General features: G+C 36.3%; 1 protein-coding gene across 2 annotated transcripts in view; it reads left to right on the plus strand.

Moving 5' to 3' along the window:
• Positions 1-17,494, plus strand: part of LOC132864072 (zinc finger protein 354C-like) — a 232,810-nt gene that overhangs the window by 1,336 nt on the left and 213,980 nt on the right. The window contains exons 2-4 of one of the 2 annotated variants that reach the window (XR_009650174.1): positions 795-928; positions 1,241-1,355; positions 1,437-2,237. Coding sequence is in view for 1 of the 2 variants with exons in the window: in XM_060897303.1 (XP_060753286.1) it covers positions 795-928; positions 1,241-1,355; positions 1,437-2,020 (833 nt within the window). In the remaining variant the exon portion in view is untranslated. Of the gene's footprint in view, positions 1-794; positions 929-1,240; positions 1,356-1,436; positions 4,698-17,494 lie in introns of those variants that run through there. The other variant, XM_060897303.1, reaches the window with a different exon arrangement.

Here is a 17,494-nt window from a genome sequence, read left to right on the forward strand (position 1 = left end):
ACACATACATATATGTGTGTGTGTGTATATATATACACACAGACACCACATAAACATACATGCATAAAAATAATATTTAGATGCTGCTGCAAAATAAAAAGCTATTGCAAATTATAAAAGATGTTGCCATTGGTCGCAAAGATTTCACGCAACAAATAGCAATCAGCGTCTCTAATGTAAGAGCTACAAGGTCCGTAAACATTCCTGTTGGTAAAACTAATAAAATGCAGATGAAAACTCACTGTCCACCAGACAGGTGCATCATACAAGAGTTCTCAACCTGCTCTTAGATTAATGGTGAAGAAGGTAGAAGAGAAGCCAGAAGTCATTTGAATAGAGTTGCAGGATGACCTGATAGCATCAGAGAACGCATCACATTCGTCTCCTGCTGAATAAGGAACGCAAAAATGTTCAGCTGAAAACATTCAGACCAATCAGAACGGTCTGGATATGCTGTACTGGTATTGGGATATACCAAAACATACAACTAGCTTACAAATAAAATACCTCAAGAAGGCTTTGCATGGCTTCTCCAGATTCAAATCCCAGTGAAATGTTGTGGAGGTTTTCAATACTTTAAGGGATGATCATAACTTTGGGGCAGTTTTTATACATAACTGTGTGTCAGACAATGCATGACTAAAGACAAACCTGTGGTCACACTGTATCTATGATGTAACTGTAAACTGATGATCTGATATTGACTTATTCTTCCGAGTTAACATTGTGTATATTAAACTGCTTGAACTGTTACTTTATGGCCTGTGAAAATGAACATCTTGTGTGTTAAACAGAAGCTGGTCATCGTCCCACCATCGAAGGCGTGTTTGGGAAGGAGTGGTGCATGGACCTGTGGAGAGACAAGGAGGCAAGTGCGGTACAGAAGCTCCAGAAGCATCAGAGACACGTGGACCCGTGTATGATTGAGGTGTGTGTGTATGTTTGTATGCATGTGTGCGGTGGGGTAGTAGTGGCATTGTTTGAGTATGGGGCAGTCTGAGCGCAGGGTAGTGTCTTGGGGCGAGGCATTGTCTGAGGGTGGGGCAGTGTTTGAGGTCAGGGTGGTGTCTGACGGTGGGGAAGTCTAAGGGCAAGGCAATGTCTGAAAGCTGGGCAGTCTAAGTGCAGGCCAATGTTTAAGGATGCGGCAGTGTGAGGGTGGGGCAGTATGAGGGTGGGGCATTGTCTGCAGGCAGGTCCCTGTGTGGTTTAATTATTCTGTTTGATTTCTGTTTGTTAGAGTATTGATCTAATGGAAGATGACGGACCCGACACGATCATCATCAAAGACGAGACGTTTGACGACGGGCCGGGCAAAAGCAAGCCACAAACAAACTCGAGAAGCAGTGAAAAAGGTGCAGTACATGACAACCTTATAAACCGTATACTCACTGCTAACATTAACAACATTCACATTTTATTTTAATGGCGTACAGACCCTGCTTTCTCGGGCGTGGAACAGGATGCAGCTCAGATAAGTGAGGAATTCATCCCGTACGCCGCATCGTTAGACAACATGCAGCCGAGAAACGCAGCCGAGCAGACGTTTGACATCAGAGCAGACCCGAGATTGTCTGCGATCGGAGATGCCGCCACTTCATCCAACATGAGCCCAGAGGAGTTCAGCACGTTCTTTCCTGCTAACCTGCACATGAACACCCAGAAGAACTTCATGTCTGGTTCAGAGCAGAAGAAGTTCGAATGCGTGTTCTGCGGGAAAAACTTTAATTACTTAAGCTATTTAAAAGTGCACTTACGGACACACTCCGGAGAAAAACCCTTCAGCTGTACGGTGTGCGGCAAGCGCTTCGCTCAGAAGACGTACCTCAAAATTCACATGCGCACTCACTCCGGAGAGAGACCCTACACGTGCATGGAGTGTGCCAAGAGCTTCTCGCAGAAGAGTTCGCTAAACATACACCTGCGCAGCCACACCGGAGAGAAACCGTACAGCTGCGTGGACTGTGGGAAACGTTACGCTTATAAACACGGCTTCAACATCCATCAGTGCAACAGCTGAACCTGTAGCCGTGTTACACCTGTAGCTAGAATATTCCAGCATTCGACACACACACTGTGCATTGTGCAGATTGGCACATAACACTCAGCTACCAGTTTAGGTTATACAAGTATATAAATATATTGGCACCCCTTTACCCTGTCCATCCTTAGCAAGGTACAGACTCTCATCAGATGTTATTTGGGTGGTGTGTATTTTTGTCACAGTCTTGGGGTGTGTGTGGAGTTGATTCTAACATCACACAGCTTTGTTTCCATTTAAAGGTGGGGTCTCTGTTGTTTGAAAGCCAATGTTGACATTTGAAATCACCAAAACAAACACGCCCCTAACCCAAATGGGTCCCACCCCTGTAGTGATAGCTCCGCCCACACATACATACATAACCCAGGCAACTAAGGGAAAGAAATGTGTCTTTATCATAGCTGAAGGGAAGAACAATACGATTGCAGATAAACAAACAAGCAAAAATGACACACAAGCATAATCATGTAAAGGACAAAGGCATATATTAGTTCTGTGTAACAAAGCAAAACCAACGTTACTCACCTATCGAGAAGGAAAAAGCACCTCGGCGTCTTAAGTAAAGTTGGCACATATTCACAGACTGGAGTTTCCCGAGTCAATAACTCCTGAGCTAAACTACACACTACACGCTGCTACTACACAAATAACACCTCTATTCTATCGTCTTTTCCTCCGCAGTGGACAAAATACACAAGTCTCTATGTGCGGACGACTGAGAGACAGATTCCAAGGAACCGTCTGCAAAGTGCAAAACCCGAAAAGTGAAGACTAGAAAAACAGTCAATAACTTCATTGTAATACACTGTACTGTCACCAAATTCAGCTCACACATCACTGATGTCCTGATAGTTATACAACACTTATTTGGGGGAAATGTCTTTTTAATACATACGACCAACTTTACTTTATATTTAATATGCGGCCAACTTTTACTTAAGTCCCTCGGCGTCCCATCGCAGGCCTTCCCGCTCCTTCAGTTCTCTCCAGCGCTGGAAAGCTTATCCTATATTAACACGTCCTACTTCTTACCTTATCGTAAGCCTTTCTTCGCTTTCTTTCTTTGTTTTATTTTGTCAATGTTAAAACCGCTTTCTGCTAATGTCACACATGCGCACTGAACACTCTCTCCGCCCATATTGACAAGACACGCCCCTTTCTGCTCACTGGCTACACGTTAGTTTTGTTTTTGTTTTGTTTGGTGGCCCAACGCATTTTTCTGAAGCATTTCTGAAACAACGGAGACCCCACCTTTAACTTCGGCCAATAAGTTAGTCTTCTGGAAAGAGGAGTTTAAGCTTTATAGCTTCTCGCAGTATTTTTTTCTTATTAACTTTAAAAGAGAAAAAGAGTCTGATGAGGTAACGAATGTTTATAGCTGCTATAATAGAAGCAGCGGGACACAGTGGTTTAGATGTTAGTATGGTTGTCTTACATGCTTTGGGGTTGTGTGTCTATGTGTGTCTTTTACATGTTCTTCTCGTGCTTTAGGGCTTCCTCCTGGTACTCTAGTTTCCTCCCCCAGTCCAAAGACGTGCGTTGTAGTCTGTATGGTATCTCTATACAGTCCGTAGTGTGTGTGCGTGCGTGCGTGTGTGTGTGATAGACACCAGGTTCCCTGTAAAGGATCAGAAAGCGGTACAGAAAATAAACAGATAGATGACTAATAACAGAAGCAATAATAGGAACTAAGTTGTTTCACAATAATAATATTAAACTTATAACTATGTTTTTGTGTAATGCTTTAATTAGTAAAGAACTTTAACGGTTTAATGGTTAAACTCCTCTGTTTTGGAAGAAGAGGAACAAACCACATAGGATCATTCGGTCATAGAAATTTCCTCCATTTCCCAACGGTATCTGGTGTAAATCTACTCTCTCACGTCACCGATTCCAGACAGTACTTTATTTCTCACTTATCATTATTATTGTTATCATCATTACGTTATATCACCTGGAGCTCCACTTTAAATTCCCTCCTTCCTCAATTTTCCCAGGTAAGTATTAACTATGTGAACCTGATAAACTGGTAGCTCCGTGTGCAATCTCTTTATAAAAATCTCTAAAAAAGTCTTGTGCATGTCTGTGAACTGTTTTCTTAGCATAGAATAAATTATTCTTCTATTATAATTTTTAATGATTCACAATTTTTCAGTTCTTTTTCCACTCAAACGTGAATAAACTCTTCCACTAAGGACTAAAAGTTCAGAAGGTGAAGATTATAAATGATATTATTTTTGATTTTATGATGATTATTTATGCTTCTGTTGCATTTGATGTCATTTCACAGAGTGATTGAAGTTAATGTTATTCAGCATTTTGTACAGAAACTTACACAGTATTTATTTACCCTGCTGTCAACTTTCTACTAATATTTCTTTCTTGGCTGATGAATAAATCACATTTAGAACGTGAATTCTCCTAAGAAGTTTTTTGAGTTGTTTACTTTTTTAAAATGACATTTAAAATGATTTTTTATTTAATGCAAAATTTTTAAAATGAACTTTTTACTGTTTTTCCATTTATTTATTTTTTGTTACTTGTTTCTTGTTGCTTCTGTGATTTTGTTCTTGTTATTATTTTTATATGAATTGAAGAATATTTCTGTTTTTAAGAATATTTCATTTTTTTATTTCCTTGTTTCTTGTTTTTTATTACTTCTATTTAAAAACACGTAATTAATTATTTATTCATTTATTTTGATAAATATTGAGCAAATCAAAGTATTTTGAATGACTTTTATTTATATAGAATTTTTAGTTCCAGTGTGGATTTTTAAGTTTAGAAGTATTCCAATATTTCAGCTCATTTAATTTCCATCATTCACATTATACAACAATGAGTTTTATTCTACTTTTATTCAAATAAACAATGCTGTTTATTAAAAATTAGAATTGACTAGGATTTCATTTTTGTCCAGAACGATCCAGATGCTCAGGACACTGGATGTGCTTGTGATGTTTTTTGCAGTAAACAAAAACTAAAATAAGCTTTAAAAAAATGCTTATAAACTGTACAACTTTAACTCTCACCCCAACAGATACTTTTATATTTTGAGTGAAAAATGAAGTTGAATTCAAGTCTGCATCAATTAAGTAGATTAACAGGTGACATTATTTTTTAATTTTACTGTTTGATTCTGAGTGTGTGTGCCCTGCGATGGGTTGGCACTCCGTCCAGGGTTTATCCTGGCTTGATGCCCAATGACGCCTGAGATAGGCACAGGCTCCCCGTGACCTGAGGTAGTTCGGATAAGCGGTAGAAAATGAGTGAGTGTGAGTGAGAGTGTTTGATTCTGATTCATTTAGATTTTATTTTATTTATTTATTTTATTTATTGATTTATTTAAGTTATCTATAATATCTCCATGATGTTTTTCAGACAACTAACTAAAAAATCAAGTACACACACATGCATTTCAGAAAACTAAAAAAAATAGATTAGAAAACTAGAAATAAAAAGATTAAATAAAAATAATAATAAAAAGAGATTTTATATTTATACTTGTAAGGACCAGCTTCTCTTGCTAGGCAGATTTATTGCATTTTTCTTGATATTTTGCTTTTCTCAAAGAGTACCCAAAGAAAAAACATCATATTTCCAGATTTTGTAGCACTTTTTCCTTACTTAACTTTCTATATATGTCTACAGAACATTTAAAAAAATTAGAACATCATGAAAAAGTTCATTTCCTTTTGTTAATTTTCTTTATGGCTGTAAGTTATATTCAGAATTAAACAAACAAAAAAGTTCACTTTCAAATTCACTTTACATGTAATGAATCTAAAATATATGAAAGTTTAAATTATAGAAGTAAATTAACTTTTTCATGATATTTTAATTTTTTTTAAATGCACTGTTTTTATCTATCACAATGTAGATATACAGTAAAACGTAATAATTATTCCAATTATAACTAGGTGAGCATGACAAGACACGTGACACTAAACACACTCCCGAAACGCCTCCTAATGTTCCGGCAGAGAACGTCCAAGCAGAAGTCCTGATAGGTGTAGATAAAAAGTTTACTTTTCCAAGGTAATAAATGGCAATAAGACAATATGTTAATTGATTCCTCCACATACACACATAGACAGAGGATCATTAAGAGCAGTGTTCTCTTTTTGAGTTGTACAGGTTTAGGTTAAGTTGCATACGGAAGGGTTAGTAAGAGTTTTATTCTCATTTGTTTGTACAGGTGTATGTTAAAAGTTAAATAAATGTTCTAGATGTTTTACAAATCTTTTGTGACACACACACTCTCAGGAAATACAGGGTAATAAATCTATATGTTAATTACTCCCCCGTACACACACACAGATACACAGTTATTTACACTCACACCTTTACACAGAGATCTCTGTCCGAGAGCGTCTTACTCAGGGAAGTCTTTATCAAAGAATTCCCTGATTCACCAGGTTACAGACTCAAGACACCATCAACTACCATCAAGGTTTTATATTATTTAATATTTTTAAATATATACATGAAATAAACAGGGAAAATAAGTGCTAGATTATTCACTTATTTTCACAGACACTATTAATTATTACGTTGATATGAAACAATTCCTTATTCAACATTGTTCCCGGGACTTAAATATTACACGATCATTGCAAATTTAAAGAAAAAATCCTTTTACCTTGTTTATATGTTTCCTTTGTTAAATCACTTAATAAGTGATACCTATTTTGTAAAATACACTTTTAGACTTTTTTTTTTTTTTTTTTTTTTTTTTTGAGGTGAAAAGACTGAAACAAAACCCCACCTGGAAAAAACACCCTCCAAAAGAAACACTCATCCTCTCAGGAGATAAAGTGGTGATAAGACGTGTTATAAATTATTTAGTTCACACAGATACATAGGCATTCTAAACTAAAAAGCAACACATATGACAGCCAAGGAGCAGTACAAGACATTTTCCTGGGTTTAGTGGATAGAGAAGGTCCAAAGAAAGAATTTTACGTAATTAAATTCTTATTAAGGGGGGCACAGTGGCTTAGTGGTTAGCACGTTCGCCTCACACCTCCAGGTTGTAATTAAATTCTTATTAAGGGGGCACGGTGGCTTAGTGGTTAGCACGTTCACCTCACACCTCCAGGGTTGGGGGTTCGATTCCCACCTCCTCCTTGTGTGTGTGGAGTTTGCATGTTCTCCCCGTGCCTCGGGGGTTTCCTCCGGGTACTCCGGTTTCCTCCCCCGGTCCAAAGACATGCATGGTAGGTTGATTGGCATCTCTGGAAAATTGTCCGTAGTGTGTGTGTGTGAGTGAATGAGAGTGTGTGTGTCCTGCGATGGGTTGGCACTCCGTCCAGGGTGTATCCTGGCTTGATGCCCGATGACGCCTGAGATCACAGGCTCCCCGTGACCCGAGGTAGTTCGGATAAGCGGTAGATAATGAATGAATGAATGAATGACTGAATAAATTCTTATTAAATCTTTACATTTATAAAAACATTCAGTGAAGCATGTATGATTTTGTTGCAGCAATGAGTCATTTTGCTTAGAGAGACTGTTTCTGTATATGTGTAGTCATCATGCGGGAAAGTCAGGATGTATACAGAATTACTAAAAGATGTGGTGTCATAACCAGGATCACTTGTTTTAAATCTTGTTCAGAGTAAAACTCACAAACACATGTGCACTGATCAGCATCCAAACTTCAAACCATGAAGGCATGCACTAAGGTATGCACTGGGTTCTGGAGAACCCCTGGTAATCAGGAGATTATCAGGACCAAGGTAGAAAACTCAACAAGTTTATTTGTGTGTGTGTGTGTGTTTGTGTGTGTGTATTTGTGTGTATGTGAACAATAAGTGAATAACTAGCACTTATTTTCCCTGTTTAATTCTTGTGTATGTTTTTAAAAAAAAACCTTGAAGAGAGTTTTAAGTTGATGGTGTCTTGAGTCTGTAACCTGGTGAATGAGGGAATTCTTTGATAAAGACTTCAAAACATTTTGTATGACGCTCTCGAACATAGACCTCTGTGTAAAGGTGAGAGTGTAAATAACTATGTGTATCTGTGTGTGTCCGGGGAAGTAATTAACATATAGATTTATTACCTTTTATTACCTGAGAGTGTGTGTTTGTCACATAAGACTTTTAAACATCTAGAACATTATTCCTGAAGAACTTTTAAGCTACACCTGTGTAAACAAATGACAACATTACTTTTTATCACCTCTACATAAACAACTTTTAACATACACCTGTACAAACAGATAAAAAACATTCATTTTTATGACCTTAAAATTTATGATAGCTACCATTACCTTTGTTTGACCTTTATCTATTATGGATTAAACGGAAGTTTAATCCAGGATGCATTAGCAATCCTCAAAAAAAATAAAATAAATAAAATAAAAATTACAGCTCCCCTAATAATAATAATAATAATAATAATAATAATAATAATAATAATAATAATAACAATAATATTACAACATGGTACCTTAACTTGGTTCACAAGATCAACAAAGGGCCACTGACACCAGATACAATTTAATCTGTATTTAATTGTAATACAAGCACATTTAAATATAAATCTAATATTAATCTTGAATTTTGGTATTTTATTAATATTTGTATTATATTAATCTTTGCATTATATTAAACTTATATTAAATATATTAAACATATTATATTTTTCTTTTTTTTTTTTTTTTTTTATATTATATTTATAGTTTCTAATGTTCTGTAAAGCTGCTTCGAGACTATTTCACAACTGAAATGTATACATATGAAAATGTGTTATACTTATTTTCATTTAAAATGCACTTATTTCAGGTGAAAAGATCAGACAGCATGACCGATAAAAACAAACCTGCAGCTAAGGAACTGATGGATTGTTTCCTTAAGGAGAATGATCACTGGGTAAGTTATTGCTGTGAAAGAGAATAATGACTGGCCAACTGCATGTGGCCTTTTGCATCAATACAACATTTGTCGGACTGTATATTTAAAATCACACCCTCCAGTGTCACCCATATGAGGATGGGTTCCCCTTTGAGTCTGGTTCCTCTTAGGTGAGTCGGGTTTCTTCCTTCCATTCAAGGTTTCTTCCTTCCATACATTTTTCCTTGCCACTGCTGCCTGAGTCACCTCAGACTTGCTCAGTGGAGATAAATACATACACATTTAAATATATCTAATATTAATCTTGAATTTTGTATTATATTAATATTTATATTATTCTTTATAATAATCTTTTGTTCTATATTTATGTTCTGTAAAGCTGCTTTGAGACAATGTCAATTGTAAAAAGCTCTATACAAATAAATTTTAATTGAATTGAATTGAATTTATACAAACTAAACATTTATTCACATTTAAAAATGCAAATCGTAATGTTTTATTTTCAGAAGGAGATGAGACTGAAGCTAAAGCCAAAGCTGTTGTTGAAGCTACGGTGGAGGAGGAAGGTGAGACTGAAACAGTTGTTGAAGCTGAGACCACAGCTGACCCTGAGGCAGAAGCCGTGGCTGAAATTGTAGGCCGAAGCTGAAGTTGACACAGAAGCTGAGGTTGCCAACGTTGAATTTGAGCCTGAACTCCTGAACTGAGGCAGAAGATGAGGTGGAAGTTGAGGCTGAAGCAGCTGTTGAAGAACTTAAGGTTGAAGCTGAGATTAAAGTGTTTTTTTTTTCTTTCTTATTTTTCTTTTTTCTTTTTGTATTTCTCTAAATAAAATTCAACGCTGTCAGATATCAGCATAACTAACATCTCAGCAAGCATACAGACATTGTTCTTTTACATCGGAAACAAATAAACCTTTAAATAAAGATTTTTAAAACGAGAGAGAGAGAGAGAGAGAGAGAGAGAGAGAGAGAGAGAGAGAGAGAGAGAGAGAGAGAGAGAGAGAGAGAGATCATTTATCCTTTATCTTTATTTAATCACCTGACTTCAGCATCAGTTTGTCTGCTTGTAACACATTTTTGGCCCATAGTTTGAAAGAAGGGGGAAATGACAATGTCCAATTAATTAGAATCAAGCACCTTGCTAAAAGAGAAGTAAAGGCAATGCAGTCTAATTCACTTCTTGACAAAGTGTTATTTTTGCACACAATACCAAAGATAGCAGTTAAAGAATTTGCACAAACAAAAAATAAGTTTCATTATGTATATTTGTCCTTAAAATCTTTCTTTTCTTTTTTTCCCCCAAAATGTTGCTTTATTGCCTCTAATGAGAATCTCGAAACCTTAAAACATTTTTGAACTTAATTTCTGTTATGATTCATAGGATTCAACAGTATAATTTTCTATTTATATCAAAAAGTGTTATAATTAGGAGCTATTTGTCTATTTTTGTTTGTGTAATGTTAAAATTTTGTTTATTTGTTAAGCAGTTTATCTTTTGGTCTTTTTTGTAAAGTTTTTATGTTAATTAAAATAAATATGTTTACTTTTCTTAGTAATCTGCTATTTTGATTGGTTTAGCACTTTATAGTATTTCTTTTCTATTGGGTTAGGACATGTGCACCTAGGGGGTAAAAGGGGTTCAGTTGTGGCAGCCCCGAATGCACCTGAGTGGGCCTATGTTTTTTTTTATTTTTTATCAGTTTTGTCAAGGAGCAGGAGATGCAAAATTGTTTGTTTGCCTGCAAAACCTTTAATAAAGCTCACCAAACACATCATCTGACTTGGACTCTTGAACCCTTTAACTGCATAAACCACAACCCATGGTGTATCTTAGTGATTATTTGAGATATTTTGGAGTTAAGTTTGATTCATTTTTTTTATTTCATTTGATTTGACAACTGGTCACTACAGTTATCATTATGTTCAAGTGGATCAATTTTATTCAGTTGTGGTTGGTGAGTTTTTTTTTTTTTTCTTTTTTTATTGCCTTTGTGACTTGAAACATCTCGTTTTGCCACAAATATTTGTTTCCTCACCATAACAAAAACAAAAACCACAAAGGATCATTTTTAAGTGACTTTACACCAGGCGAGGCAGGACATCTGTAATGCTTCAAATTACACTCTTAAATGTGTACTTAATAAAATGTTGGTGTTTTATTCACAGTATCAAAGGAAACAGGTTCAGTGTGTTACTAAAGTCTTTACTGAATTGGGTTTGATCTGTTTATACTCATTAAATAAATAATTAGGTACATTCAAAATATATACAAAAATGCAACAACTGGATCGTTTTTCAGGTCATCTATTTATTTACTATTCAACTGTTTTATTATTTTTTTATATCACAGGACTTCACATTCAAATTATGATAATATAAGCCATATTTTGCTTCTGTGATAAAAGATTTTAGTGAATTTGAGATTGCCAATGCTAGAACGATTGTGGATAAGCTAACATGCTAATTGCCGTCCCTTAGTGACTGTGCTTAGCAGCTAGCTTAGAGAAATTTAGAGAGCAGCTGCTCTTGGGTCATTGCTGCCGTCCACCATTTCGTATTAAGGGCAAATGCCTGGATTAATACCATTTTGCAGCCAGTTAAAAAAAATTTTAAAAAACTTTGAAAAAAACTTTTTTTAGCGTCGTATACAACCGACTATTTTTGTCTCATCTCAGCCCAAAACTCAACGCTTCTCTCACAGTAACTAGTGAGAGCATATTAACAGCGTTGGTCACAGCGACACCTATTGGTCATTTCAGGAAGCGCTTTACATTACAATAATAATATTTACCTCCAGATACCACAAAACTGACATGAACAATTTTAATCAGATAAATGTTGAAGGCATTGAACACAGATGCTGAATCTCTTAATGTTCTTATTACAGGAGAAAGGGTCCGCACCAAGGCTGTCAGGGTGCAGATGGACGTTTTCTATGACACAGAGACAAGCAACACCTCACTGGGTAAGTTATTGTTGTGAAGGAGAATGATAACTGGGTAAGTTATCGTTGTGAAGGAGAATAATAATAGTAAAACACAATTAATTGAGGTAAAAAATTTTGCTCCAGAGATAATTTTGTTTATTTTTTGTTCCTTGGCAGAGGATTTTTACCGCCTTCCCTCCCATTCTGGTTTTCGAGACGTGGGTCTGGCTGCTGTGTGTCGTGGGTTGTGCTTGGCACTTTTGCTCGGATGTGGACGTCGCTTGGCCCTTCTGCTCGGCTGTGGACGTCGCTTGGCCCTTCTGCTCGGCTGTGGACGTCGCTTGGCCCTTCTGCTCGGCTGTGGATGTCGCTCGGCCCTTCTGCTCGTTAAAAAAGGGGGAAATGACAATGTCCAATTAATTAGAATCAAGCACCTTGCTAAAAGTGAAGTAAAGGCAATGCAGTCCAATTCACTTCTTGACAAAGTGTTATTTTCACACACAATACCAAAGATAGCAGTTAAAGAATTATGTATATTTTGTCCTTAAAATCTTTTTTCTTTTCTTTTTTCCCCCCCAAATTGTTGCTTTGTTGCCTTTAAAGATAATCTTGAAACCTAATTTCTGGTATGATTCATTGGATTCAACAGTATACTTTTCTTTTTATATCAAAAAGTGTTATAATTTTACCTTTCTCTTTTTTTTATCATAGAAACAATTCTTTAAATGGTGACTTACACGAACTAATTTATGAGTTGCTCAGGAGCTCCTGGTAAACAGCTCCAGTAGACTGTATATGACTGTAGAAAGGACATTATTTATAATCACACTCTTCTGTGTTTATGGTAATACACACTCTCCAATGTTTGTAATAATTTATATTCACACTATCTGATGTCACCTAAATAAGAATGTGTTCCTTTTTAAATCTGGTTCCTCCTATCTAAGGGAGTTTTTCCTCACCACAGCCGCCTCAGTCACCTCGGCTTGCTTATTGTGTATAAATACAAACACATATAAATATAATATTAATCTCGAATCTTTGTACTATATTAAACTTTTTGTATTATGTTTCTTATGTTCTGTAAAGCTGCTTCGAGACAATGTGCATTGTAAATAAAAACTCAAATTTATGTGGACAAAAGATTATTAAATATACTATTTCACAATTGAAATGTATACATATGAAACTCCTGCTTGTGGAATCAGGTCCTAGAATAGAATTTGTTCCACAGTAGAATTTTCCCAGAGTGGAATTTTAGAACTTATTTTGACGTGACTTCATTCCGTTCGAGGAAAATTCCTGCTTGACATAAATAATTCATCTTATTATTCGGACGACACAAACGAGATGACAAAGTTTATGGATATCTTTGTTAATACCACTGAGATGATGACCCAGAATCTAACAGAGTAAATGTACAAAATGAACAAATAAAGAAATTTAAAAGGACAATAGCTCTTAATATTTACTAATGTTATTACAGACGTATAGGTTTTTTTTGTTGTTGTTGTTTTTAAACTTATTTACTGGTTTTTAACACGATAAATATGAAAATGTGTTATACTTATGTCCATTTAAAATGCGCTTATTTCAGGTGAGAAGATCAGACAGCATGACCGATAAAAACAAACCTAGAGCTAAAGAACTGATGGATTGTTCCCTCAAGCATCTTGAAGCAAGCGACAAACAACTGAGTGAGTTAAAAAACAAAACAAAAACACTTTATAGTATCTAATGAAAATATCACTCAAACACCTTTGGATGATTCCGTAACGAATTTTACGGTTTGAGTTTTTTTTTTCTTCGTATACAACCGATTATTTTTGTCTCATCTCAGCCCAAAACTCAACGCTTCTCTCACAGTAACTAGTGAGAGCATATTAACAGCGTTGATCACAGCGACACCTATTGGCCATTTCAGGAAGCACTTTACATTACAATAATAATATTTACCTCCAGATACCACAAAACTGACATGGACAATATTAATTAGATAAATGTTGAAGGCATTGGAGAAGGAGAATAATGAAGGAGAATGATAACTGGGTAAGATATCGTTGTGGAGGAGAATAATAACTGGGTAAGTTATCGTTGTGAAGGAGAATGATAACTGGGTAAGTTATCGTTGTGAAGGAGAATAATAACTGGGTAAGTTATTGTTGTGAAGGAGAATAATAACTGGGTAAGTTATCGTTGTGAAGGAGAATGATAACTGGGTAAGTTATCGTTGTGAAGGACAATGATAACTGGGTAAGTTATCGTTGTGAAGGAGAATAATAACTGGGTAAGTTATTGTTGTGAAGGAGAATGATAACTGGGTAAGATATCGTTGTGAAGGAGAATAATAACTGGGTAAGTTATCGTTGTGAAGGAGAATGATAACTGGGTAAGTTATCGTTGTGAAGGAGAATAATAACTGGGTAAGTTATCGTTGTGAAGGAGAATGATAACTGGGTAAGATATCGTTGTGAAGGAGAATAATAACTGGGTAAGTTATCATTGTGAAGGAGAATAATAACTGGGTAAGTTATTGTTGTGAAGGAGAATGATAACTGGGTAAGTTATTGTTGTGAAGGAGAATGATAACTGGGTAAGTTGTTGTGAAGGAGAATGATAACTGGGTAAGTTATTGTTGTGAAGGAATAACAATAACGAGAAGGAAAGTCAATAACATGAAAGTAATATTTTTAAACAGAGCTCCTGGTAGAGGTTGTTGTTTTTGAATTTGAGGCTGAGGTGAAAGCTGACATTGAATTTGTTCTTAAAGCTGAAGCTGAAGTTGTGGGTGAAGCTGACATTGAACGCAATGATGAACCTGAGGCAGAAGATGTAATTGAAGTTGTGGCTGAAGCTGAGCTGGAAGTTGAGATTGAACCTGAAGTGCAAGCTGAGGCAGAGGCAGTTGTTGGAGTTGAAGATGAGGCCCAAGCTGTTTTCAAAGTTAATACTGAGGTAAAAGCTGACACTGAAGGTGTTGCTGAGGAAAGCACCAGCAACAAAAAGGAGAAGAAAAGTACCAGGAGAGGGACACGAGGCAGGGGAAGAAAGATTAATTACCAGAAGTCCAAGGTCCACAAAGCAGGTACTGTATGAACATTAAGGTCATGTCATTATCTCAGTAATGTACCTGGAGATCTGCTGATACTAAATTAATGAAAAACTGAAGCGAAATACTTTTTTTTAAAACCTCAATTAATACAATCTAAACATTATATCACATGTAAATTATGAATCATGTGACTTTCAGAAGAAGTTGAGGCTGAAGCTGAAGTTGAAACAGAAGCCGAGTCTGAATTTAAGGTGGAACCTGAAGTTGAAGTTCAGGTTGAAGCTGAGGCTGAGATTGAAGAGAAGAAAAGGATTAGGAGAGGGACACGAGGCAGAGGAAGAAAGATTAATTATAAGAAGCTCCGGGCCAACAAAGCAGGTATAAAAATGAATATCATTTCACAGCATCAGTAATGTACCTGAAGATCTGCTGATATCAAATGAAGTGAAGAATTGAATCGATGCATTTCATCCTTCAGTTAATTAAAAACTAAACCTTCTATCAGATTTAAAATGCAAATCATGATTTTCATTCAGAAGGTTATGCGGCTTTTGAAGCTCAGGGAGAGGTTGAAGCTGAGGCCAAAGCTCTTGTTGAACCTAAAGCTGATACAGAAATTGAAGCTGATGCTGAGGAACGCACCACGAAAGAAAAGGCTAAGATGAAAATGACCAGGAGAGGAAAACAAGACAGAGGAAGAAAGATTAAATCTAAGAGCTTCCAGGCCAACAAAGCAGGTATGAATATTAATATCATGTCATGATGTCAGTAATGTACCTGGAGATCTGCTATTTTTATATTAAGTAGAGGATTGAACTGAAACATTTTTCCTGTGTCAATTAATACAAACTAAACATTTTATCATATTTAAAAATGCAAATTGTGATGTTTTATTTTCAGAAGGAGTTGAGACTATAGCTGACCCTGAAGCGAAAGCTGTGGCTGAAGTTGTAGCCGAAGTTGATTTCGAAGCTGAAGTTGACACAGAACCTGCGGTTGCCAACGTTGAATTTGAGGCTGAACTGAGGCAGAAAGTGAGGCTTCAGCAGCTGTTGAAGAACTTAAGGTTGAAGCTGAGATTAAAGTGTTTTTTTTTCTTTCTTCTTTTTCTATTTTTTTCTCTCTTTTTGTATTTCTTTAAATAAAAATCAATGACATACTGACAGATATCAACACAACTTACATCTCAGCAAACATAGACATTGTGCTTTTATATTTTGAACAAATAAACTGAAAAAGATTCTTAAAAAGAGAGAGAGAGAGAGAGAGAGAGAGAGAGAGAGAGAGAGAGAGAGAGAATTTATCCTTTATCTTTATTTAATTACAATCTAAACCCTGACTTCAGCATCTGTTTGTCTGCTTGTAACACATTTTTGGCCCATAGTTTAAAAGAAGGGGGGCACGGTGGCTTAGTGGTTAGCACATTCGCTTCACACCTCCAGTGTTGGGGGTTCAATTCCCGCCTCCGCCTTGTGTGTGTGGAGTTTGCTCTGGAAAATTGTCCATAGTGTGTGAGTGTGTGAGTGAGTGAATGAGTGTGTGTGTGCCCTGTGATGGGTTGGCACTCCGTCCAGGGTGTATCCTGCCTTGATGCCCGATAACGCCTGAGATAGGCACAGGCTCCCCGTGACCCGAGGTAGTTCGGATAAGCGGTAGAAGATGAATGAGTGAGAGTGAGTTTAAAAGAAGGGGGAAATGACTATGTCCAATTAATTAGAATCAAGCACCTTGTTAAAAGAGAAGTAAAGGCAATGCAGTCTAATTCACTTATTTTCGCAAACAATACCAAAGATAGCAGTTTGCACAAACATCTTTACAATAAAACGTACTGATTAGGACATAGTAAAAACATATGGGCAAGGGACTGCTTACATTGTGTAAAGGTGGGGTCAACAGAGGGATACATCTTTGCCAGCTTGGTCCTTCTAAGATGAAGTCTATGAACCACTTTAACTTGAATAAGGCTGTGTCTAGCACAAAAAGAAGATGCATGAATTCTTTAAATAGCCTCATTCAATTCCTTATCCATCAGGCAGATATTAAGGTCCAGTTGACAGGAATCTCTGTATTTACAGAAGGGGATAATAATGACGTTTTATATATACAGTAAGCCAGAGATGGTTCCTCTTTTTCTGGGTTGTCAGGAAAAAGTCCATTAATAGGGTTTTTTTCAGGAAGGGAAGAAAAAGAGGAAAAATACTTGCATGTGAAATCGCGTACATTTACATTTACAGCATTTGGCAGATGTCCTTAACCAGAGCGATGTACAAAAGTGCTTACTTGAAGATATCTGAAAAAGTGGGCTTAACTTTAGGTAATTAGAACTGAGATTCTAATTGGGCAAAAGACAAAAGCAGCCATCAGCAAAAAGGTCTCTAATTGTTAAGATACCTTTTTCTTGCCATAGAAAGAATGCCTGATCATTTAGAGTCTGAAAAAAAAAATCTAAATTCAACACAATTCAGCACAAATTCAACCTCAGTGCTATCTGAAATATTTGGGAATTTGGGCCCAAATCTGAAAAGAGTTCCATACCATTGGGTGCAAAGGTTGAGAGTCTGAACCCATGAAGAGCTGAGAGATAGGAAGAAAAGCAGGACTAGGATTCTATCTGGA

The sequence above is a fragment of the Tachysurus vachellii genome, chromosome 21 (genome assembly GCF_030014155.1).
Source record: "Tachysurus vachellii isolate PV-2020 chromosome 21, HZAU_Pvac_v1, whole genome shotgun sequence".
NCBI lineage: Eukaryota > Metazoa > Chordata > Actinopteri > Siluriformes > Bagridae > Tachysurus > Tachysurus vachellii.